Consider the following 26,370-nt stretch of genomic DNA (forward strand, 5'->3'; position numbering starts at 1 on the left):
AAATGAATAAGTATGATGCACAAACCACATGAATGTTCACAATGTTTAAAGACGTTGGGATTTTTTGTCATTATGCCATTTGTTAAATAAAAAAACAAACAAAAAATCATGATTACAAAATATTGACTGTTGATCTTGTTGAGTGAATTATCATCCAAAAAATGCCATGCGCTACAACCGTTGTTTAGCATAATATACTGGTATTACTATACTGAATGTACAAATAATTTGTGGTAAAACAAACAAAAAAAAGTGTACCTAAAGCTCTAGTTATCCTAAGAATCATACACACTGGCTGTTTCTCAAGTGTGCAAAGTTCAAACTTGCGTCCTTGCCAAGTTGAACAGATTTGGAAGAAAGAACTACAGAGGATGCGGGTCCACAAGTCGGGTACTTTTTCAAATGGAATGGCAGTGTCCATATAATGTCACTTACCTCACCATAGATTCATCAGTTTTAATGTACATTAACAATTAAATGATTTAATTATATAAAGCACAGCTTTATAATTAATATATTTATATTATAAATCTATATTTTTTATTTTAAAAATGTAAACATAAATCACTATAAATGTGAAGTAAAATGTATTAATAAGTGAAGTAAAATTCGTGTCTCTGATTATCAGGTTTTAGTAAACTATAATGGACATTATAGAAATATACAGTACGTAAACGTAAACAATAGGAAATAATGATAATGTTAGGCAATTTGGTACATTAAACAATGACAAACAACGTACAACATGGTAATTAAAGACAATTATAAAACGTAACAAAATAACACTGTCAAAATAATACACCTAAGGACAAATAATGGATTTCTAAGATCAAAAACTGTCCATTAGATATGCACAAGTTGTATTAAATATCATGTTTTAACTAAAATGGACAGATGCAATCCAGCGGTACATCCGTAATGGACTGGCTGATTAAAGCTGCTCTCGATGGAGGAGGTGATGATGAAGCTCCTGCTGACAAGCTGGAGGTCAGAGTGCGCATAAGCTGAGGCACATCGTCAAAGATCTTCATAAATAAACTGCCAATTCGAGTTTAAAACAACCACATTCTCACCTGAACAACTCTTAAAACTTTATTTTGTAACATAACAGAGGAGTATTTTTAAAACAGTGTAAATTATCTCCTCTGCCATTAGCTTTCGCTGGTAAGGTTGCAATGTATTCTGGGATACATGTGCTTCGCACAACTCACCTCTCGATGCATCCTTGGCAAAAGGGGTGGAGCAAGAACACATTCGGGATTTTTTTTCTGTACTTGGCAAGATGTGATTTTGGCAATATTGGAACAGTACTTCGGCGACGGTTGATGACGTTTCACGATGACACAAGAACGCAAGCACAGACAAGAACACATACTGAGAAACAGCCATTTATTTCTATTGATAATTTTTTTGATCTAAGGCCAATTAAAAAATTTGTTTGTGGTTTAATGACAATTAACCAACACTCTTAATACCTACTGGCAAATTTATTAGATATTCCTGGTAAATTGGTCTTCAAACCAAATATCTAATATATACCCTTAAATTGTATGGGTTCCGTTTATACTTGACCACAAATGCATCTCCTCCTAACTGATATGATTTCCACTTTTTAAATTTTGCGATATAAACAAATTTAATGTCAACTGAAGCATCAGATACAGATAAGAAACTTAAGCTATATATCTTGTTTGGCATAGGAATGAACTATATGTAGGATACACGGGACTTTGTACTTTGCTTGTCTTCCAAACATCATTACAAGTGTACAATGCACACTAAGTCAGTACCACAATGCACTTGCAACAGCAAATCTAAAACAGATGTTAAATAATACCCATACCCAACTGTGAGATTTTGTGTGAATTTCCGCTTCTCACAACAATATAACATCCACAGAGGTTTACGTTTCTAAATAAATACATTTTTAATAGTTAAATTAACATTTGTATACATAACACAACTTCAATTACTTTGTTACATTACTAATAGACAGCTCACTAAGTGCCACAGGATTTGACCAAGAAGTTTAAAATCCAATGTGTTTGAGAGATTTATCATATAGCAAAGCATAAACAAAAAGCATCCCTTCTGATGAGCTCAGTTTTTGAATGTACTCATTTTCATTCACTATTTTAGGTGGATTAATGTGGGAAAGAGAGAATGAGGGTACAGGGGCAACTTTCAAAAGCAAACCAAAATGATCTGTTAATCGAATCAAACATCAGAATGGAGAGGAATAAGAATACAAGTGAGTTTCAAGCATGGCATTGGTTCATAGCGCCAGACGGGCAGCTCTGAGTATTTCGGAAGCTGCTTATGATCTGCTGGGATTTTCAAGTACGTGTTTCTCTAGGGTTTAAATAGGATTCAAAAGATAGAAAATATCTAGTTCTGTGGGCAAAAATACCTTGTTGGTGCCAGGGGTCAGATTGAAATGGCAAGACTGGTTGAGCTGATAGAAGTCAAGTCAAATAACAACTGATTAAAATGAAATGTGCAGAGGAGCATCTCTCAATGCACAACATGTCTGCAGTTAAGAAGGTCTGTTATTAAAGTGGACCTATTATGCAAAAATCACTTGTATAAGGGGTTTAAACACAGTCTGACATGCAGGCATTTGTAGCCCCGACCTCTTTTGAAAAATAGCACAATCTCCTTTGAATTTAAAGTCACCAAAATGGCACAATTAGGATGAAAGCCTTACGGGGCTTGTTTCAAAGAGTTATAAAACATTATTTATTTGGTATTTTGAGCTGTAACTTTACATACACACTCTGGAGACATAAGACACCCTTTTTAACATCTTGTAAAAAGGGGCATAATAGGTCCCTTTAATATTTGTATTTAATCAGTTTAACACAGGACTGTCAATTCTCAGTCCTGGAGGGCAACTGTCCTGGCTCAGTAGGTTGTGCACACAAATTTGGCCATTGGTAAGGCCAGTGATGGGCTTGGTTCACTACACAATGGGACACTTAACGTGACATGAGAATGTCCTGGTTGTACAACATCAAGAATGGAATTTATAAATTTATCTACATAACTGAAATTTTTAATATTCATTTTATAAAGTGCTAAAAGAACAGAATTAAATTATGTATGCATGCATGTATTGATGGTTTCATATACCAACAACATTTCAACCATTAATCAATCATTTACAAATGTTTGCTAGATTGTTCTGTCTGGTCTATGATCATTTAAATATAAATACATGTATAAATACATATTTTAAATATGAAAAATCTAAATGTTTTTTTTCCCCAAAATATGTTTTGTTTGTTGTTACCTTTAGAGATTTTTGTGAATTCATAATTCACGCTTTAGAGTTCCATTAAAGGTGCTGTATGTAAATGTTTGAGTCTTCTAAAGCATAAAAATGCAAAGGAACATGCTAAGTGAACATTCTTGTTTATCTGAAAAACAATGCTAAAGTCAGTTATTCTGCGTAAAAAGGTGTGTTATGTGCGGCTGTCTTTGTTTTGGTTCTCTTAACCCGCCCATCTTCACGTTAGCCAATTATATTTCAGAACCCCGGGTTGCCTTGGCCCAGGTTGGAAAACCATGTATTTAATTAATTTAGTCAGAAAGGCTCTCAAAGCATGCGTCCATGACCAAAATGCAACCTCCGGTGGACCATAACGGCCTCTAAAATGAGATGCAGATTCAGAGTTCCACATAAGGAGGTATTTAATAAGCAAATAATATAAATATTATGAATGTAAACATTAGGTAAGCAGGTTACATGGAAACCCGTGTCCTTACTTCACGCTGCAGTACATGATGAGATTTGCAGTGATAAGCAATTTGTCTGTTTGCACAACAAAAAATTAAATACAGCCATTCAGAAGCACAGAATATTGCACTCACTGATGAAATGGATAGGTTTAAAATCTAATTAATACAAATTAAACCTCTTTAACATTATTAAATGTGCATGCTGAATCATTGATATGTGTTTGCTTGCACTGAGTCACAGTTCTAAAGTTCCGTTTCAAACTGTTTATGTTATTTTCAAGATCTGAGGTGAACTGCTGCTGCTGCTTTCAGTAGCATGGCAATTAATGTCTGGTAAAATGGCATTCAAACTCGCATTATTAGCATTTATCACTGAATAAAGCACATGAGGTGTACCTGATCACTGTCAAAGTTTTTTTTTTTGTTGTTGTTGTTCTGCTTAAAGAATTTGAAGCCATTTTTAAAATATAAATTTCAGATGTTGGTTAGATCAAAAACTCCATTAAAATGGAAAATATTCCTTCTATTGCTCTATCATTATTGCTTTTATTTAGAACACAGTTTAAATCAGCCTTTAGGCTCGATAGTCAGACACACTCCTGTTGGTCATCAATCTGGCAACCTGCGCCTGCATACGTATGTTTTGAACCAGGCAAGCAATACCTATATACCAATTCCGGTGCATCCCAAATTGCATTCTCATGCACTATTCTACGCCATTTTGTAGTATAAGTGTAAGTAGTGCGTTCACACTGAAAACTCTACAAATTTAATTTAAACACTTTAATTACCTGGATGATGCACTCATTTAGTTGGTAAAATGAAGTGTTTGGAATGATGGACACTTCACGGAATCAAAGACCGCAGGTTTGCTCACGTAGCGGAAAGGGCAGAGCTATCAGGCGCACATATTGGATAACTTTATTTATTTGGGATGGTGAAACTCCAATTAGAGTGATTATAGCACTCCCGAGTGCATCATACTTATGGCAGGTAATATTTGATATTTGGTCTTTCATTTCACTGATTTGGCAACCATCGAACGTCTCCAGTGAAACGGTTTGAATTTCCGATTAGTAAAAAAAAACTGTAGTGCTCCATTTGGGACAACACTACATACATGAACTATAATGTTGAGTAAGTGAATAAATACATAGTGCATGAGTACATAGTGTGTAGTGTGCCATTTGGGAGCAGCTATTTTCTATGTCTTTCTTCCTTAACACACCTAACTCAGATCATCAACTCGTTTCCAGAGAGATCCATGAACTGATCTTTGTTAAATAAGAGAGACATAAGAGAGACAGGGCAGGGGATCCCGCAAACTGGAATTGGGAACCACCTCATTAAGAAAACATAGCAAGCATTGATGCTCCCTGATTTTCACAGTGCACTGTGGGACATTTTAAGCAGTGATAGTTTCAGTGGACTAAAATAATTTTGCAATTGAGCCAGCCCTTAAAAAAGGTTGACTCCCTGATCAGTGCCTTTACTACTGAATGAAGAATCTAATGGAGACATACCACTGGAGTTTAACTGCAATTTGCCTCAATACACCTGTCAGTAAATTTCTGCTGTCTTGACTGGTTAATTAAGGTGTGTTTAATTAGAGTAGGAACTAGAACTTGCAAGACAGCAGTAGGTTTGGACACCTCTGGTTTAGCAGACATTTATTTATTTTCCCTCAGCTTAGTCCTTTTATTCATTAGGGGTCGCCACAGCGAAATAACCCACTAACTGATCCAGCATATGTTTTACACAGTAGATACCCTTCCAGCTGCAACCCAGTACTGGGAAATATCCATACACACTCACACATTCATATAATACAGCCAATTTAGTTTATTCAATTGACCTACACCGCATGTCTTTGGACTGTGAGGGAAACCAGAGCACCTAGAAGAAACTTACGCGAACACGAGGAGAACATGCAGAAACTCCTCACAGAAACGCAACTGACCCAGCTGGGACTCAAACCAGCGACCTTCTTGCAGTGAGGCGACAGTGTTAACCATCAGTGCTTAACCATGGGTTAAGCAGACATTTAGCAGATTATTCAGACAACATTCACTGTACCTCAAGCCACCAATGTATTTCTGCTTCTCGAAGATGGTGATGTTGTCATATCCTAGCCGGGCCAGGAAGGAGGCGCAGCTGATGCTGGCAGGGCCGCAGCCAATGAGAGCGATCCTTGTGTGGAAACTCTTCGGCATGTTGTCCGCCGTGGGAAGCTCTGGATTCCTGATCTGAGGGATGCCCATCTTACTGAACACCTGAGGACAGTAAACAAACCTCAGCTTCATTTCAACCCTCTAAATACACAGAAATCCTATTTCTCCAGCACAGCAAGCTCAGGAATATTTATACGGAATCAGCAGACAAATTACAGTTCAAAGTTGATCCCCCTTGAGCTTTTTAATAGTAAAAGCATGGATCCGCTGTGGACAAATGTAACAACATTACGCCGTGATTCTCCTTCCTCTCTTATTTAGCTCCAGAAAGTCTTTCAGGCCCAGTTTGCATCATCTCATCTCAACCGGCTGTTTACCAGAAGCTGCCCTGGGCATATAATGCGATTTACTGTATGTGATGTACTGTACAGTTCCTGCTTTACAGTAATGCAGGCGCTGGTCTGTGTGAGGAGAGAAGAGAAGGTAAACGAGTGCTGATGGCTCTGTCTCGGGCTTATCTAATCAACAGGCTGATAAACAACCCTGGCCTTTCACATTTGAGAAGAGAGAAGCTGTCATCTCGGCGGTAAGAGGTGATGGGACAGTTCGGTCAGCCTTCTCTTGCAGGACTCTGGATGTTTTTTTTTTTTGTTTTTTTTTAAGAATGGGGGTGGGGGGGGGGGGGGTGAGAATGGAGAGATTCACTGAGGTCAGGTGAAGAGTAGATAAGACAGGGTGAAGATGGGACAGCTAGACAATTGACAGATGGACACTTGAGTTTCAGAAATAAAGGAGGGCAGGGGATTGTACAGCTGGGTCATTTCTACAGAAAGCCTGTCATACAGTATGTGGACATAACTTGAGGGAAAAAAAATGCCTTTGTTGTAGGGTATTGAAGACATTTTTTAAGATACAATAGAAAAAAAGGGTGGAATGAAGGGTGGAGCCTTCAACTGCAGCTTGTGCTATATTGAACAGACGCACTTCACTTCAAAACTATAGCGGCCGTTTTCCGACTAAACTAAATTTATTTTTGACGTCTTGGTCACACTGTTTGGAGGGCCGGAACAAACTGCCTCGGGGGTCAGGTTTGGTCTGCAGGCCGCAAATTGAATAGCCCTGCTGTAGACTATCAAAAATATATAGCTTAAAGGGGCTAATAATTTTGACCATAAAATGTTTTTTTTTTTTTTTTTTTTTTTTAACTAAAACTTAATTAAATTAATTATTCTAGCCGAAATAAAACAAATGCGACTTTCTTAAGACGAAAAAATATTATCAGACATACTGTGGAAATTTCCTTGCTCTGATTAACATCATTTGGGAAATATTTTAAAAATAAAACAAAATCAGAGGGGGGCTAATAATTCTGACTTTAACTGTACATATACATACATGACTTTTTATACTATATGTTAAATTCTTTATCCACAAAAAAAAAACTTAAATCCTCTCCCTCATTTGCCTATTTCTTAATTGAAAATAAATTCCTGAAAAATTCTGCAAGTTGATAGAAAATTTATAAAGATAATATTAAATTAATCTTTGATGTTTTCTGTGTTTTTTTATTTAATTTTGTACTTCCCCTTAATTTTTTTTGCTTTTTCCTTTTTATTTCTCATGTGTTATTGTTCTTATTCCCTTGTAATTGTATGTACTTGTATTTCAGTCTCTTACAGATTACTTCCTAATTTATATTGTACATTTCTTCTTTTCTAAATAAAAGTTCACATCAAAAAAATTAAATAAAAAAATAATATTAATAAAAAAAAAGTAGTCTATTAGCAACGGGATCTTTGTTGTCGTTGATATTTTTTTGTTATTCTACTGTATATTGTGCAACTGCAGAAGAGTCAAGCTTTCAATAAGACAATTATTAAAACTCTTTTTAATTTTTAAATTGAGATGCTAATAGTTTAATTCGATGCTAAGCTAAGCTAAAAAAATCCTATAACACTGCAAACTCAAGTAGTGGCTGCTAACATAATGAAAGTGCATATATTAAAGTATATTTTTAAATGAAAATGTGGTGAATAAATTATTTCAGTCCTAATCTAATTACAAATGTTTTTATTTATTTTTTTAACTGACAGCCTTATGACAATGAACAATAAAACCAACAATAAACCTTTTACCAACAATAAAACCATACAAACTAAATAAAAAGGACAGCTCAGTCACTAGACAGTGTTTCTAACTCATTCATTTCTAAAGTCTTTGTTTTCTACTTTTCCACTTTAAGCTTAACAACTAAAGACAAAGCAAGAGAGCAAAGGCTAACAATCTCTCCCTCTCTTTCTCCCTCAGCCTGTTTTTGATTTACACTTTTGAAAAAGAAAAGTCAATTCTATCGGACAAAAAGAAAAAAAAGACTTTCCCACTTCTCAGAAGAACTAAAAAGACCCTGGTGATTGTTCTAGGGATGTGATGTGAGGAACTGAAAGTACAAGGCAGCAGAAAGAACAGTTTGAATCATGACATTAAAATCGCCATTCAACTCTAAAAATATGATCTGGACTTAAAGCAGACAATAAATTTTTCACATTACTTTTCAGCTTGAACGATTATCTATAGACTACAGTCTGACAGCACTTAGTTGCAACAGACCTTTGACTTCGGGCTGCAAAAAAATCTGGACCACGCAGCAAATATCTCTGCCTTACCTCAGTAGCGAACTGCTGAAGCCCACCAATATTGATAGGCCCTTCCTCAGAGGCGTAGAGGTTACAGCCCCCAACGCACAGATCAGAGGTGGGACACACCATGCCACAGGTCAGACCCAGTGGGTTATCGGACAGGATTGCTTTAGCAGCACCGTAGTAGTTCTGGAAGACACACAAAAGAGTCGGCGATCAACACAAACTCGTGCTGCGCTTACCTGGCCAAATAAAGCCATGTATAAGTGCCTGTGCTTAACTAACTGAGAAATATAATACACAAAGGATTATGAGATTATCACTTAAGCCAACATCAATAAAGTCTGTTCAGCGTAGCTGCTGAGCGAGCAAGTTCAAGCGTTGTAATACTGTAGGCGATACCTTGTTGGAAATGCTGGTGATGAAAGATTTGATATCCAAATTGGTGGGGCAGCTTTTCTGGCATGGAGCGTCTGCGCATTTCAGGCATCTGTCAAAAAAAGCAATGAATTTGTGTTGACTTCAGTTGCACATTTATACAGACAATCAGCCCAAAATCTTTAATCAGTCTAATAATGATTTCACAATTTGTTAAATTCCTAGACTTTAAAAAAAAAATTAACAAAAAAAGTTTTAAATAACTGATAAAGAATTATCTGATTTTATGAAATGACTTATGAAGCTGTTTTGTGGGTATATTTGGGTCAGATAATAATGAATAAAACACTTGCGCCCAATCCCAATTAAGAGGACCTTACTATTAAGCCTCCTTTTCACTGCACATAAAAAACGACAAGCGACAGACCAGAAGTCATTCATTTCCAATGGAGAGTCCGAATTGAGCTGTGGATATATTGAAATATTTGAACTTCTGCGACTAGACCGTAAGCAACCGGCCAACCGGATGTGATGTATTTCAGTGTTGTTCAAGCAGGTCCATGCGCACGAGAGGAGATCAAGTTTCTTCGTAATTTTTTTTAAATCAGAAAAAAGTCTATTAAAAAAAATTCTATTTATAAATGAGTAATAAAAAATATGTTAATGTTTTTCCACATTCCCTCCTAAATTTTTAGCGATCTATGAGTTTCTAGTATTCATTCATTCGTTCAACCACAGAAAATAAAAGGCTCTTGCTTTTGAACTCCTTTATTTCGAACACTGCGAGTACAGCTTCTCTCCCATAGAGCGCGACAAAACTGAAAAGTCTGTGCAACTGCCAAAAGGGAGCGTAATCCGACAGTCGTGTCTAAATGTCATGTGCAACGGAAAGGCGGCTTTATGCCCGATTCACATGGGGCTTCAGCGTCAATGCTTGACAGAGCGTGTGTCTGAAGCTGAGGCTGACGCGATCATCAGCTTCAGCCAATCAAATTAGTTAGCAATCGGCTACTGATAGCTGGTGTATTTGCATACGGCGATCTGATTGGCTGACGCTTCTGTTAGCGCTTGAAAAGCTGAGAAAGTATATTTACTTCAAGAAATTATTTTAAAATGATCATTTTGTGTCCAATATTATGTCAGAAGAGAAAAATGTCATGTTAAACTGTTTTGACAGATTTTTTAAGAACTTTGTTAAAGAATGTTTTTTTAAAGAAATATCATACCTTCCGTTATTCATTCATTTATTTTCTTGTCGGCTTAGTCCGTTTATTAATCTAGGGTCGCCACAGCGGAATAAACCGCCAACTTATCCAGCAAATTTTTACGCAGCGGATGCCCTTCCTGCCGCAACCCATCTCTGGGAAACATCCACACACACACATTCACACACACACTACGGGAAATTTAGACTACCCAATTCACCTGTACCGCATGACTTTGGACAGTGGGGGAAACCGGAGCACCCGGAGGATACCCACGCGAACGCAGGGAGAACATGCAAACTCCACACAGAAACACCAACTGAGCCGAGGCTCGAACCAGTGACCTTTTTGCTGTGAAGCTTCCCCCACCTTCCGTTATCATCTTTTTAAAGAATGCCATATGTAGTGATTGAACATGGCCATTTTGAACAGTGCAAAATGATTTAACAATCTGTGTGAGCTTGTGAAGAACTCTTTCCAATATGAAGTTCTAATCGTCCAGTCAGTATCAATTGGCTTAAACAATTGTGTTTTTAATTGTGTGTTAAATTTTACATTACGCACAACATTACTTATAAAGAGGGCTGTAAGCGTAAAATAAGCACAGGATACACTAAAGGTAAAGCATACAAAATCTTGAATCAAATACACTACTGGCTCTGCTGATGGTGTGCAGCAAGAGATAATGGCTGGCTCTTTGTTTGGTTCGAAAAAAGGCGAGCTGAGAACAAATGGCTGAGCGATGCTTGTTTTATCCCAGACATGTCTCTGCACTGACTGTGAAGACTGATACCTCTGACAAATACTGCTGACTTCATAATGACCAGGGAACTCCATATTGGTAGACAACAACATGCCTGCTTTAAATTATACATGAGATAATTTGGCTCCAACCAATTAAATATTCATGGAGGAACAAAATGCACATTCCATCGAAGAGAACGAGTGGAATGGGTCTGGATATACTGTAGGTATGGCTCGGTTTGGTCCCTGGGACTGTGAAATCCATTTGAAACCCAAGGCTAAAACATCATGTGTATAACACTAATTAAGCAAATCAAATGTTTGGTTTTACATATGTCTTTAAAAATAGTTTGCCTCATAATATCCTACCACTGAGTCAGCTGGACTGACCAGAAAAAAAGCTCACCAGAGCAAATGACTGCATTTGTTTGTGAGTTTTAAAAGGCATTAAAGCTTCATACGCTCACAATAATTGCCGCACAACATTATTTTGGTTTGGAGCCAATCAAACTGACTTACAAGTAGGGATGGGAATCATTAAGAATTCTTGACAGGTTCTGGTTGACTGCACTGCCTGTGCTATGCTTTTTGATTTATTATATAAACTGGTTCATAAGAATCTTATGTTCAGGAATCAGACTACACTGTCTGCACTGTGTATTTCTGATTCATCGAACTGGTTCATAAATGTTTTTGGTGCAGGAATTGGATAAGACAATGTGCCCTGTTGTAGTGTTTTTCCCTTCTCTCTATTCATTATTTAGTATCAGTTCATAAGAGACATTTGTTCTGATATCAAACAGCACCGTTTGTATAATTTTGATTCATTATTATGAACTTATTCATAAAAGAATTAGTTTGGGAATCAGACTCCAGTGATATGTTTTTGAATCATTAAATGAATAGTTTATCCAAAGATGAAAATTCTGTCATCATTTTCCAACCCAGGCTCATTGGAGATGCGTGCCCAGGACTACATTTTTGGGAATCACAAAATATGTGCCTGGGGCTACGTCTGCTTGTAGTTTTTGTTTTCACAAATCCATTAGAGGCCGCCGTGTACATATTTGACAATCTCAAATATGTTTACCTGGTTTCCAGTACTGTCCTTCATTACACTGTAAAGAAATGCTGGGTTCTACAAAATTCCTTCATATTGTCCCAACACAAATCAGTAACATATACTCAGGAGATTTAGTGTGGTGCATTTTTTTACAACACTTAAGCATCTATAACTTAACTATAATTTTGATCATTATGAACTCTAGCACAAATTGTCTTCTTTAAAAGATGCATGAACTGTAAATGTAGAGCAAATTATTCAGCAACTGTTACTGTTTTAGTTTGGAAGGACTTTTTTTTTTAAAGGTGAAAGGCCTCTGAAGGTGAGAGAGAGAAATCTCATTTTGTATGCTTTCATGATCAAATTTGAAATATAAACTCATGAAACACTTGGCTTTTAAGGCATGTTTTTTCTAGGTTCTTACATTAATGTTTTCCTGTGTTTGTATAAACAAATAACGAACACAATACATTATTTTTACTCATTACTTCATAATGTATAGCTTTTTTGTATTTTTGAGCATGAAACTTTCCAGATGGACCATTGTACTGTAAAGCTCAAAGTAAAGCTGTCTTCTTTCCAATGGTACCTAATTTTAGTTGTAGCTCCCTGGGGTCAAGAACTGTTACTATTTGAAGTTAGGTAGGTGTGAATCCCTAAAAGTGAGTGCTGGACAAAAAATTTTAAGCTAACTTGGATTGAACATAAAACAATTAAGTTGTAAAAAAAATAAATAATAATAATAATAAAGTGTGCTGGTTCAACTTATTTTAAATAAGTAGTTTGAATAAATAGCTAAATTATTTTTTTAAGTGTAGACTCTAACCCTGGTTCACTTCATGTCCCGAGTCTGACTCCTAAAAAGATGAGCTACAAAGCAAACTGAACATGCTGGAAAAAGCTTCATACAGAGGCAAGCGATCATCGATAGCAAGTTTTTAGTGGTGTCATACCATACTGCAATGATTGTTTTAAACATAAATTGTAGCGAGACGTATGCCAGGGCATGTATTTCATTGTCATTTACTGTCATACACTCACCCTTCACTTGATCAAAACCTACTGTATAGAGATTTTCTTCTGTTGAAAACAAATGAAGATGTTGAGAATACTGGAAGCTGGCACCCATTGACTTCCATATTCATTTTAGTAATAAACTCATAAAGGATCAAAACCACGAGAAAGAGTAAGAATGCTTCTCACAGGTTTGAAATATACTTGTGATGGCAGCCGGTTTGAAACGCACCTTTTATCCACAGCATATGCGTTTACTACATGCGAAATAATAATAATAATGTGATTTTAACTATATTTTTATTTATCATGACATTGATATACAACGTTTCTTTTCAATGGGTTAAAGTTATTAAAAAAGGTTGTTGAGATAAAAGAAATCCACTATTTATCTAACTTTTTTGCTATTTAGGAGCCATGTGTACTCACTGATAGATAAAGGCTGCTCTTTCTCTCTCTCGCTCAATTCAATTCAATTCAATAATTGCTTTATTGGCATGACAAATGTTACAAATGTATTGCCAAAGCAGTTATAAAGTATCTCTCTCTAAAGTTCCTTTATTGGCATGAAATTTAGTACAGTATTGCCAAAGCATTTTAGATATAAATAAATGTCAATGTGAGTCGTGCATCAATAAAAACCATAGTGAATGATGTTAACTCTGACGTTTTAATTTCAGAACAGACTTCAGCTCACCCCCAAACAGTAGCGGCGCAAGCTTAACTGGCGCTCTAGGCAAATGACGGTCGTGCCGCCCACACGGTGTTCATGCTGCCCTTTATCAGACGAAAGTAAAGAGTGGGGGGTGGAGGTGTCACTCCTTGCAAGATACCGCCCAGGGAGATCGTCCACATTGCCCATGCCTAAATCCGCCACTAGTCCCAAACCTTAAATCTCATACACAAGGACTAAAAAAACGTTTATATTGCCATGTAGCACAAGTATTTAGGCACGTTAAGAGAGAAAGAGAGAGAAAGAGAGAGAGAGAGAGAGAGAGATATCCGCCGCATAACCAATATAAATTAATATTAAACTCAGTTGTGTAAAGTAACTAATTACAAATACTCAAATTACTGTAATTAAGTAGTTTTTCTCAGGAACTGTAATGTACTGAGTAGTTTTAGAATAGTGTATTTTTACTTTCCCTTAAGTACATTTTTAGTGCTGTATTGGTAGTTTTACTCCACTACCATGTAGTCACTCTTTTTTTTTTTTTTTTCTTGTCTATGGAGATTAGAACAATCTGTGATTCCCGTCCAATCAAATTGCACATAGAAGGTAAATTGCATCATAATGTACTACCTCAAGACATGTGTACTTTATAATTGCAGCAAACGGTTTGGAAGCATTAAAAGTGTCCAAGCAGATGTCCAAAATCTTTACACGCATTGACCCAGAGACTGTTTAGATGCATGTCACTGATGAGTAGATCACATGTGTTGACTGTATAATGACCGAAATGGCCTTAAACACCCATCAGGCACATGATCTCAGACTGACGTTATACCCTAACATCATGAGGATGTTGCACTTTGTTTGGAAATGAAGATAAGGTTGATGTCAGAACTCAACGTCAGACCAACGTCGATGTCTAACCTAAAACCAACCAAATATCAACGTCTAATGATATTACAGCTTGACATTGTGTGGACGTTACCACTATGACATCTATCAGACTTTGGATTTTAGTTGCCATACTTAATGAAAAAATTTTAGTATTTGACTATGTGATGTTGGTTTTAGATGTTGACTCTTCATTGGATTTTGGTCACTATTTAACAACTTAAAATCGACCAAATATCAATGTCATTTGACGTCATTATTGGACATCAAAATTATGTTGTCTTTAGACGCTGGCTAGCCATTGAATTTTGGTCACCTGACATCACAACCTAAATCTAACCTAATACTAACTTCTTGTGGCGTTGTGCGCCTGCTGGCCAATAACTAAATGCACTACAGAATGTTATGTTTACACACGCATGCACAAATCACATGTAAATGCATCAGCTTTTAACAGCGTAATACTCACTACTCTTGAGTACTTTTGAAAGGGCTACCTTTTACTCATACCTTGAGTAATATTTACAACAGATACTTTACTCTACTTGCACTACATTTTTAGGCAAATAATGGTACTTTTACTTGATTTTTCAGCATTCTTTCCACCACTAATAAAACTATTGCATACTTCATATGCATAAATCATGGACATTACAATAAGGAGCCTACTGGTTTAAAAAGGCCTAGAATAAAAGAAGATGGCTAAATGAGAACTTCAGTCATAAACTATAGTAAAACAGCTTGACAAAAAGAATTAAAAAGGAAACACTGCAAACAGATTAAATACAAGAACGGAGAAAAAAAAGTGCTATTATTATCAGCTGTCAGTCAGCACCCCGCTCTTTTACTGGTCATCGCGTCTTTGCCTTGTGCAGTGTAAATGCAGACAATCAGATATGAGTCACTTTTAAAAGAGGATGTAAGCCGATCATCAAAAAAAAAAAATAGTTTAAAGTCACAAGATCGGAATTGACCATCAAGATCTGCTTGATAAATGCAGCCTATGTGTGGGAAGCAGTTTAAATTTTGGGGTGAACTGCCCCCTTTAAAAGAACTGGTTCATAAGACAGATTGCAATGTCTGAGCTATATGTATTGTTGATTTATTTAAAATGAGTTAAGTTCAAATGATTTGTTCATGAATAATCTCAAAGTCATACTTTACTGACTTAACACAGATGAAACATAAAACAATAATGTAATTGTATTCCGTATCATGGGACTTCAAGGGCAACCATATAGAGAAAGAGAGTCAGCGCTGCGCTCCTTAGGCCTTAAATATAATTCAGTCCAATGAATATGCATTTGAAGTTATCTTTCAAGGGCAGAATAATCCAACGTGGTCATTAACCGAGTCAGCTCACCCTGTGGGCTGCGAATGAGATCTCTGATAGAAGCTGCATGTCATCGCTGCCGGGAGTTTTACATTATTTAAAGATGGATATTCTCAACGATATCAGTTATCTCACAACATCAAATATTTGCTTGTGCCTAATAACACCACAATTCAGTTGCTGTAAAACGACTCGTTTGTGCATGTACAGTACGTAGCTCCTTAGCATTGCATACAGCGCCATGCTGGAGGCGCCGTTCACATTTTGAATTGGAAATGGAGCGTTTTTCTGTGGTACATACGCAGCACAAGCACTAAGCTCTGACCCCTGCGCTCTTAAATTCGGCACCTTGTTTCATTATTTATTTGTGTGTGCGTTACCTGGTCTTAGCGCCTGCCAGTAAATGAGCCACAATGGGAGGTCAGACTAAACATGACCTCTGGATATACGTGATCTGCTCCAGCACCGTGTCGGCGCTAATACCGCATGTCGCTGCTGTGTCAAAGCAGTGTACGCTCATTTCTTTTGACAGAGGTCGTGTCTGACTGATGTTGAGGAAATATACGTTCAAGTCATGCGCTCATGTGGAGTGCGGTGCAGTTGGGAATCGCTCGCTGTTAATGATCCTCAACCCAGAAATGCCATCAATAATCCTAATGAACCTGATTAAGTAGAGCTGTCTGCACTTAGCACAGCTGGAAGATATATACAAAATGCATTAAGTAACGAGGGACTGCATTTATATTGCATATCTCTGACTGAGACAGTGTGGTCATTAGAATTGATTCCAAATAGCATGAATACATGGCTGTTCTCGCCAGAAATGATAACTGTTTTAGCTTCCAAACCAACGCATGCTACTGTTCTGTTTATTATACTGCAGAGATGTGCAGTTTTAATGTATGTAGCATTTATGTTTAAATTTGCTAAAGAAGGATTGTGATTTGCTGTCAATGTTTTTATCACTTGTCTACAGAAAAAAACTTATCGTTTCTGTATTTTGCGATTCACAGGTGTTTTCTATTGTTTTATGGTTGTGAATTGCAGTATGAGACCTTGATCTCTGCTCTGTTCTTAAATAAAAGTCTAACAGTGACTTTTATTGCCATTTCAATAGTTTAAAACAATATTTTGAGTATTGTATAATGTATACAAGGTTCATACACATATTTACTACTAAAATTCCAAGACTTCTCCATGATTTTTTCAAGACTCGCAAGTAAATTTTCATGACCTAAACACGGCAATCTATTTAGATTCAATTTATATTTATATCTATGTAAAATAGATTTATATAATCCTTACACCGCACTAGTAATGTGAGAGTATGTGATTGGCCAAGGACAGAAAAGAAGCAAATAACCTTTATTAAAGTACACAGATATCTGTTTTCCATGACTTTTCCAAAACTTTGTGAGGTTTTCTGTTTCTCCCAAACTTTTCCAGGCCTAGAAAATGCCATGTCAACATTCTATGACTTTTCCAGGTTTTTCATGACTGTATGAATCCTGCGTATATAGCAGACACCTTAGTTTTCGCAATTCCGCGATCGCTGAATCAAACGCAAAATTAAGAAAATTTGCACATTTTTTTCGATGCCACTAAATTCTTTATTAAACGCAAAATAATTGCAAAAAAATGTATAATCTCATAAAACATCCAATACCAAACAATGTAATCAAATTATTTTTATTTTAGTTTGCAATTTATTGTTTTAGATGATTCAGACGTTGTATAGGCAGCGCACCTGATGTATCTGAGAGTCTCTTAAAAAAAAAAATTATGTCTCGCCGGCACCCTCACAAACATTAGGCTACATTACCAGAACAGCAAGCCGCTTACAATAATGGAGGTTGATTCAAGGATAAGGACCACTGGACGTGACCGAATTGAAGGACATTATTTGTGCTTTACATTCACAGCTGGTATTACTGTGTGTGTAAAATCTATAAATGTTTTCATTTAACTTTTTCCTGCAGTTAACGAGAGAAAGCACTTCCCTGGCATTGACGAGTTTTATGGCAATCCATGTTTTAGGTGTATTATGGTAGGGAAAGGATGGGAGGAAAAATAAGACGAAAAAAGGAAAAAACTGAAAAAAGAAAAAAAAAAAGTGGAAATTTGTGATCTTTGTTCGGATTCATCGGATTTATTATCGCGGCTAAAATAGACTAAAACAATCATTATTTCATCTAAAATATATAATATATATTTTAAAAGATTGTATAATAAATAAAATATACAGGGATTTGACTCACATGAAAAGTGACCAATAACAGTCGACCTTGTCTAGTTTTGCGTTAAACGTAAGGGCAGGACAAATGCCTTTCTGTGTTACAATGGCAGAAAATAACAACTTTAAAAGCAAATGTTTTATTGGAATAATATTTTTCGGGTATTTTCACTATAAAGAGGTCTATGTTATTCGCAAGAGAAATTAAACCGCGGACATTCTGCCATTTTGACGGTCTACACACGTTTGGCTCTCTTCTCTCCGACAACCTGTCACTCTTCTGAAGCTTGGTTTAATACAGTCTGAATGTCGGCGCGGAAACGCAGGTATTGAGCAATTTTTCATTTCTGCAAATGTCACGAGTGCTTTATTATAACACGAGAGCGCAGTCATGTACGTTAATCGCTAAAACTGGATATGCGAGCTCTTGAATAGGCTTTTTCAAATGAACTGCAAGTCCTCTTATGATCTCATCATCGCGTGTGTGCGCTCAGACTAAATACGATCGTGATCTCTTAAAAGTAGAAATTACTTCTATAATTTTTGCTCCTTGACTAAACTAAGTCAAAAACTATCAAGTATTTACAATTAGAACGATGCATGACAATGCTAACGGATTTATTTGACTGTATTATGAAGTGAAACTTAGCCTAAAAGAACTTTTAGCAAAAGTGGAACCTTTTTATTTCTTTACGACAAAATAATTGCGCTAGAAATGTTTCTGGATTAGGTATTTATGTGATTTATACATAATAGCGGTATCCTGATCTGTCTTAAAGCATCACTATTGTACAGGCATTGCAGTTCAACCTGTTACATTTATTAAAATAAACAATATTAAAGCACTGCTTTAAGAAATGAAGTGTCGTTATATTGCAAATACCTCAAATGAAACGAAGTCATTTGTTTTATTATTTTACTACTGACAGTGTTCTTGTCATTTAAATAAAAAATAAAAAAATTCCGAAAAAGACCACAGACTCAGCCATCTACAAAAAAACATCTCTTAACCATAAAAACTTGCTAGATATTGCACGTTAAAAATAAATAAATATATAAATATATATAAATGAAGATCGAATACAGTGTGCTTATTCCAACTTATTTTAAAGAACTCCTATTTTACCGCCTTTTCAAGATTTAGTTGAAGTATTTTGTGTCTCCAAAAAATGTCTGTAAAATTTAAGCTCAAAACGCCCATCAGATTATATATTGTACCTTTCAGAACATTAGAATTTTCTCCTCTGAAACATAAGTAGCTGTTTTTGTGGCCAGTGCCTTTAATGCTTGTTCTCCCCGCCCACCATTCCCATGTGCCTGTCAGAGTGTGCCTCAATCTCCGCCTTGGCTGCGTCAGATAAACAGCACAGTACCAGACATGAAGCAAGCAGATCTTATGTAACATCTCTTAGAAATACTACAGTAAGAAATTTCCCCGTGATTATTTGACTGTATTTGTTGTGGAGTGAATTCAAGCCCTTTTGCAGCGATGAGTCACACACAATGTTGTTGCAAAGTTCACACACGCACACAGAGACAAAAAAAAAAAAAAAACAGATTTAACATCCACAAACCGGTATTAAAGTGTCTTCTTTTATGATTGTACTGAAATGCGGCTGTGATCTTAAAATCTGTAGCGATTTTACTGTATTTATTACAAACATGCTCTGCGTTAAAAATGTGTTAAACTTGTAAAAACTCATTCTTGATCACATTTGATGATGATTGATGATCACAGAGAGCTCAACAGATCTTTTAATCCCAGTTGCTCTGTGCACGTCCTGTCTTGTTGATATGATTATACGTGTTACTACAGAGACATGTTAATACAAGTTTGTCAATCAATTCGGTGGGCAGGGAAACCGCACTCTTACATCACGCCGTGGTGGGCCTCAAAATGGAAGGGATTTGGATCCTATTTTAAGGCGAGGAAATAAAAACAAGAGGCATATTCTTTTTATATCACCCCAATATGACTGTGGACACACTCCACCTACACACAGTTCTGTCCAAACAGCTTACAAAAGAGGATTTTCATCATAGGTGCCCTTTAAAAGGGAAAAATCCTCACTAAACAGAAGTTAATTAAAGTGATCACACCATGTACAAAAATCACTTCACACTTTCCAATGAAGGAATTAGACTTAATTGGACAATGAACATATTATCAATTCATTTGGTTTTATTACACACCAATTCAGTGCAGTTCCTTTTGAATATAAAGTGCATCAATTTGAACAGTCTTTTATGTCAAAATGGTTTTGATGGATAAATGTAAATTGACTATTAGAGTTCTACCCGGTACTACATTTATCAAGTCCAAAATACTCAAAACATGTACTGTTCTCCTTATTAATTCATAGACAATATTAGAAATTTCAAAGATTTATTGATCGCTGGAGTGCAGACGCCTCCGGTTTGTATTTCACTGCTTTTGTCTGTAGCTGCATACAAATAGATAGAGGACTTTCTTTGAACCCCATAAGCCTGACATAAGCCTGACCTGCAACTACTCGTCCATTTTATAGCAGAAGCAGAGGTTATAACAGGTCCTGTGAAACTGCAATGCTTCAGTTTACAATAGATGTTTTTTTTAGCTGTGTAGAGATGCCTGCAGGATTTGCCTGGGGGATGCAAAGACACCTGACCAGCTAGCATATGCATGTATAATATTTACTATCATAAATGGACGGATATGGAAAATCAGGTGACTGTCAGCAAAATACAGTATACTGGACTCCAGAGAAGAGTTTAGAAGACCGTTTAGAAACATTCACTGTAGATTTAGCACGCACGCACACACACATTTTTTTTTTCTTATTACAAATGTGGAGTACACTACCTGACAAAAGTCTTGTCGCCTATCCAAGTTTTAGGAAAAACAAATAATAATTTGACTTCTAGTTGGCCATTTAGTCTCAGAAGTGGCTTATATGACAGGCAATAGCCTCTAGACTGTTTATTTTACCAAAATAAAACATGATCATATCTTGATTTTTAATTATTTAATCAGGACAGTAAGGTCTGACTTTGCTGAGACAAAAGTCTTGTCACTTAAATAATGTACAGTATAGAATATAAAGTCGTGGTGCAGTGGAAAATAATGAATATTGTGTTTGACTCCCATGAGCTTAAAGGGCTGCATCCATACATTTCTGCAATGACTCAAATAACTTAGAAATAATGTCATCAGGAATGGCAAAAAAGTGTTATTGCCAGACTCCCAGAGTTCATCAAGATTCATTGGATTCATCTTCAATATGCGTCCTTCATCTTACCCTGGACGTGCTCAATAATGTTCATAACTGGTGACTGGGCTGGCCATGAGTATGAGTGCTATCCTGTTGGAAAATTTGCACAAATGTCTTGACGGCCTGTTGACGTTGCTGTCCACTCTGCAGATCTTATGCATGCCCCCACACTGAATGCAACCCCAAATCATTTCTGAAACCGATTTATGTGAGAATCTTGGGTCCAATGTGGGGTCAAACAGGTTTTCTGTAGTATTTGTGATTATTGGAATGGTGTTCAACAGACATTTCAAATCTACCTTCTGCCACTTTTCCAAATGATCAACTAGAAGTCAAGTTATTATTTGTTGCTCTTACACCTGGGATTAATGACAAGACTTTTGTCAGGTAGTGTGCACTCAAGAAAATTATTTTACTTCTTGTTCAAAATACTTATGTAAAGTAAGCTTAAAAAAAACAATACATGAGATTTTTTGGGACGATTTAATTGTTTTATGTTTAGTACACTTAAACTTGTGAAGTTAACTTCATTCATTTGTGTTGGGAAACCTAAATGAATTGTGTGGAACCCTGGATTCTTTGTTTTACAGTGTAAATCATAAACCAATAGAACACAAAGGACACCATAATTATAATATAACAACAGCACCATAAAATGCATACAGTAGCAAGCACTCTGATCCTAATAAAATGTAAAAGTAAACTACTTAATTTAAACTACTTTAAATTAAAATACAGTAAAAATTGTTAGCTTTTCAGTAAAATTTGTATTCTTTCTTTTTAAGGTATTTTCATAAGTGATGTTTAACATATAATTTTCACAGTATGTCCTATATATTTTTTCTTCTGAAAAAAGTCTTATTCTTAGATTTTATTGTGGATGACTGAATCGGATATTAAATTAGGAAGTAAATAAATAAATAATGGTCATTACGGGGTTTCATTTAAAACAGTATTTAAATGCTGATGAATTTCTTCACTATTTCCGCACCCTCTGGTGGTTTTTCTTAGGATAAACGCAAAAGAAGATAGAAAAAAGCTGGAAAACTGTAAAATTGATGTTCATATTGTTGGGAAAAAGGAATAACAAAGGAATTTTTGAACATATTTTTGTCTCTTTTTCTTTGCATTAAACAATTTGTATTGCTTAAAGTTGACATGCTTTGCATATAATGAAGCCTTTTCACAGAAGATGGAGCTGATAGAGATGCAAGGGCCTGATTGTCTAAAATTAACTTAAGTTCTGCAGTGAAACTTTCTGTGAGCACAGAATTTGCAGTTGAGAATTCTTGTGCTTTCGAATGCAGAGAATTCGTAGAAAAAGTGGACGCATGTATGAGTGCGGCCAATGGAGAACTGGAGAATGATTGACAAGTGGCAAATTTCACTAAACTCCAGCTGTTAAAATCAGCTGCCTATATAAGTTTTCAGGAAATTATATGAATGTGCACCCCTGAATGTAACTCTTGCATTGCATTGAGGAAAACAAAATTCTTTGATTTGTATCCAATAAATTGCTCATATGCTAAATCTCTCCTGACCTTTTTTATTGAACATGCATGGAATTGATTAAATATTCCAACAATAGAATGAGAGACTAAAAGAAAGTCTTATTTCTTTCATTTTGTCTGTAATAAAAGCATTTTTGAACAATATTATAAACACTATAATAATAATAATAATAATAATAATAATTATATATATATAATTATATATATATATATATATATATATATATATATATATATATATATATATATATATATATATATATATATATATATATATATATATATATATATATATATATAATTAATTTATTCATTCATTTTGTGTTCGACTTTGTCCCTTTGTTAATCTGAGTTTGCATTTAATCTTACCCAGCATTTGTTTTACGCAGCAGATGCCCTTCCAGCCACAACACATTACTTGGAAAATTATTAATATTATTAGTATTATTGTTATAAATTTTAAGAAATCAATATTTTTTTTCTGTTGTCTAATGAACAAACCATCCAATAACTTGTTTTATTATCCTAACATGTCTCTTTACCAAAACCTAGTTATCTCTTAAAATTGCACTTTAAGGTGAATACTATAATATCTTTAAAAATAAGAAGAAAAATATCATGCACTGCCACCATGACAAACACAAAAGAAAGTAGTTACTTAAAATTAGTTATTAAAACTGTTATGTTTAAACAATGCGTTGGAAAAAAAAACTTCTCTCCATTAAACAGCACTTGTGAAATATTTTAATAACAATTCAAATTTGACAGCAAGGCTAATCATGTTGACTCCAACCTTAAATATTTTATTATAGTATGAGCATATCAGCATAGCAGTTTATACAAAAAGTTAAAGGCTATAACTAAAACCATAAACAGTTGGATTAAAATAAACATATTTCAGCTAGTTGCCAAGGGGATATTTCACATTCTCATTTAGTCTAATTTAATATATTTAATTGACTAAAACTGTAATTAAAACATACAAAACAGGTACATCTATTTAAAAACTAATTATATAAAAAAGAGAGAGTTAACATTAACAAAACGTCAAATGAAAATGTAAAGTGTGAAAAATAAACTCTTTCAGAAAAATAATTATTTTAATTGTTGCTAAACAATAATAGGGCGACAGTGGGTAGCACGTTCGCCTCCCAGCAAGAAGGTCGCTGGTTCGAGCCCTAGCTGGGAGTTTGCATGTTCTCCCATGTTTGCGTGGGTTTCCTCCAGGGCTCAGGTTTCCCCCACAGTCCAAAGACATGCAATATAGGTGAATTGGTTAAGCTAAAATTGTCTGTAGTGTATGTGTGTGAATGAGTGTGTATGGATGTTTCCCGGTGCTGGGTTGAGTCTGGAAGGGCATCCGCTGCAAAAAAATATGATGGATAAGTTGGCGTTTCATTCCACTGTGATGACCCCAGATTAATAAAGGGACTAAGCCGAAAAAAAAAAAAATGAATGAATGAAACAACAACAACAACAAAAAAAAAATGAATGAATGAAACAACAACAACAACAACAACAACTAATATAAATTAACATAATAAAAAAAAATAGCAAATAGTGTAAATTAAAATAATGTCACTTTATGTCAATGAATTTTCAAGTAATGTCCATTTAATAGCTAGTTTCATTCCTGAGTATATGAAAACTGTAGAAGAACTAAGCAGAAATGTCATGCAACAGTAACAAAAAAACTAAATAAATAAATAAATAAATAGGGCCACGCGTTGGCGCAATAGATATAGGGCAGTAAACGGATGACCTTCACGGCCAATCTGTTGAGCACTGATGAATACTATGGCAAATTAGCAGTGTTTAAGAACAGGCTCAGTGGCGCTTAAATGTTATCGGAAAATTTATGGGTTTTTTTGTTTTTGTTTTTGTTTTTTAGTGCTGAAATTCAGTATCATGACAAGTCTAATATAGTTAAAGAATCAATAAACTTAAGTTAGATAAATGGCATCTAAAACGTGTTTGGGAAAGAAATAGCACTAACTTGTGCTATTTCCCTAAACTTAGTGAAAACAAAAAGGGATATTGGACCTCATTTTCAGTTATCCATTCAAAACAGACATTCTGGTCACTCGGAAGGTGGTGAAATTATAAATTTGTGTCACTTTCCCTTCACTGATATAATATACAGCACACAACGTTTCTGTGATACTTCCAAGTTTCTCTCCACAGCAGCCTTAGTTTCGTTTGCGTCCTCATTAAATCAGCCTATAACCTAAACAGTGAACAATCTAAAACATGTCCTTTCACATAATTTTAATTTAAATGGTTTAAATTGTGTTAACCTTAATTTTTACTATCTTTCCATTTTACTCTCTTTATTTCCTGTGTCCCACTAGCTCTCTCATCCTCGTGCAATACCTCTCCGCACATACATTACTCAGTGCAACAAAACACGATACAATGTTAGCTCATTCCCAAACCAACGTGGGCATTAGCGAACGCTGTCAAATCACCTCCTGCCTCCCACCACAACCAACTTAATCCCAAACGCTCTTGTGTAGAGATGATGAATTTATCATGTGTGTGTGTAGGAGGTCAACTTGGAGAGATACCCATCAAAAAAAAAAAAAAAAAATTCCTCACTCGTGAGCGCATGTAACTCTCGGTGCCCAAGTCATAATGAGGACCCTAGAGAGGTGCCAGACCTCTTCTAGAGGACACGAGGAAAGTGACCGGCTCTGTCATCTTAATTACTTAAACCGTTTTAGATACGACCAATTAAGCCTGGCTCCGATTCAATAGGGGTGCCTTTCAGACTAGGTGGCGGGACAGCTGGAATGAGACGGGGCTTTTTAATGATCAATCCTCTTTTTTTCGCAGCGGTTTCCGTGTCAGGAGAAGGAAAAAGGGGCTTCTGTCAGGGGTGTGGCGGAGCAGAGAATAATAAGAGGAGTTATTCCTCATTAGAGCTCATCATTTTAACAACGCAACATGTTACTTGACTTCAGTCGTCTGACATCTGTGAAGCCGCTTTGACAACACTAAAGGCAGCTGTCGGCTTTTGAGAGCCTCGCTTTCATGAGGGAATCTATCATATATAGAGCCAAATGCAGACCATTAGTGCAAGCGCTGTGAAACGTCTCGTGACTGGGGATGGAAAATTGTTGAGAATTTAGTCAGTCTGGTTCAGTACTGTAGCAAAACTCGAAACGTATTGTAAAGGAGCACATTCTTACATGTGATAACACTGGCAAATTTTTTAATGTTTTAAAAAATTAAATCAAATTTATTAGAAATTAATTTTTTAAATACATTTTTATGATACAAATCAGTCACATTTATGGCTAAAAAAACAGCAGCTATGATTCCCAGTATTTTACCTTTAAAAATTGTGCAAGTAATTTCATATTTACGGTAAACAAATCACATTTCAGTCATTTATATTGTTAATTGAGACTAAAATATCTTTAATAAACATTTTTGTACTTTGTGTTTCCAATTATTTACAGTGAGAACTGCATTATGGGATGTTGATTTTTGCTCTGTCGACTTCTGATGTTAAAAGTTCAAA

At 35.7% G+C, this 26,370-nt stretch overlaps 1 protein-coding gene across 2 annotated transcripts in view; it reads right to left on the reverse strand.

The window, feature by feature from the left end:
• Nucleotides 1-26,370, reverse strand: part of dpydb (dihydropyrimidine dehydrogenase b) — a 303,194-nt gene that overhangs the window by 218,981 nt on the left and 57,843 nt on the right. For both annotated transcript variants that reach the window (XR_012386199.1, NM_212893.1), the window contains 3 exon segments: nt 8,951-9,038; nt 8,576-8,737; nt 5,818-6,014 (listed from right to left, as the gene is read on the reverse strand). Coding sequence is in view for 1 of the 2 variants with exons in the window: in NM_212893.1 (NP_998058.1) it covers nt 5,818-6,014; nt 8,576-8,737; nt 8,951-9,038 (447 nt within the window). In the remaining variant the exon portion in view is untranslated.

The sequence above is a fragment of the Danio rerio genome, chromosome 2 (assembly GCF_049306965.1).
Source record: "Danio rerio strain Tuebingen ecotype United States chromosome 2, GRCz12tu, whole genome shotgun sequence".
Classification (NCBI taxonomy): Eukaryota; Metazoa; Chordata; class Actinopteri; order Cypriniformes; family Danionidae; genus Danio; species Danio rerio.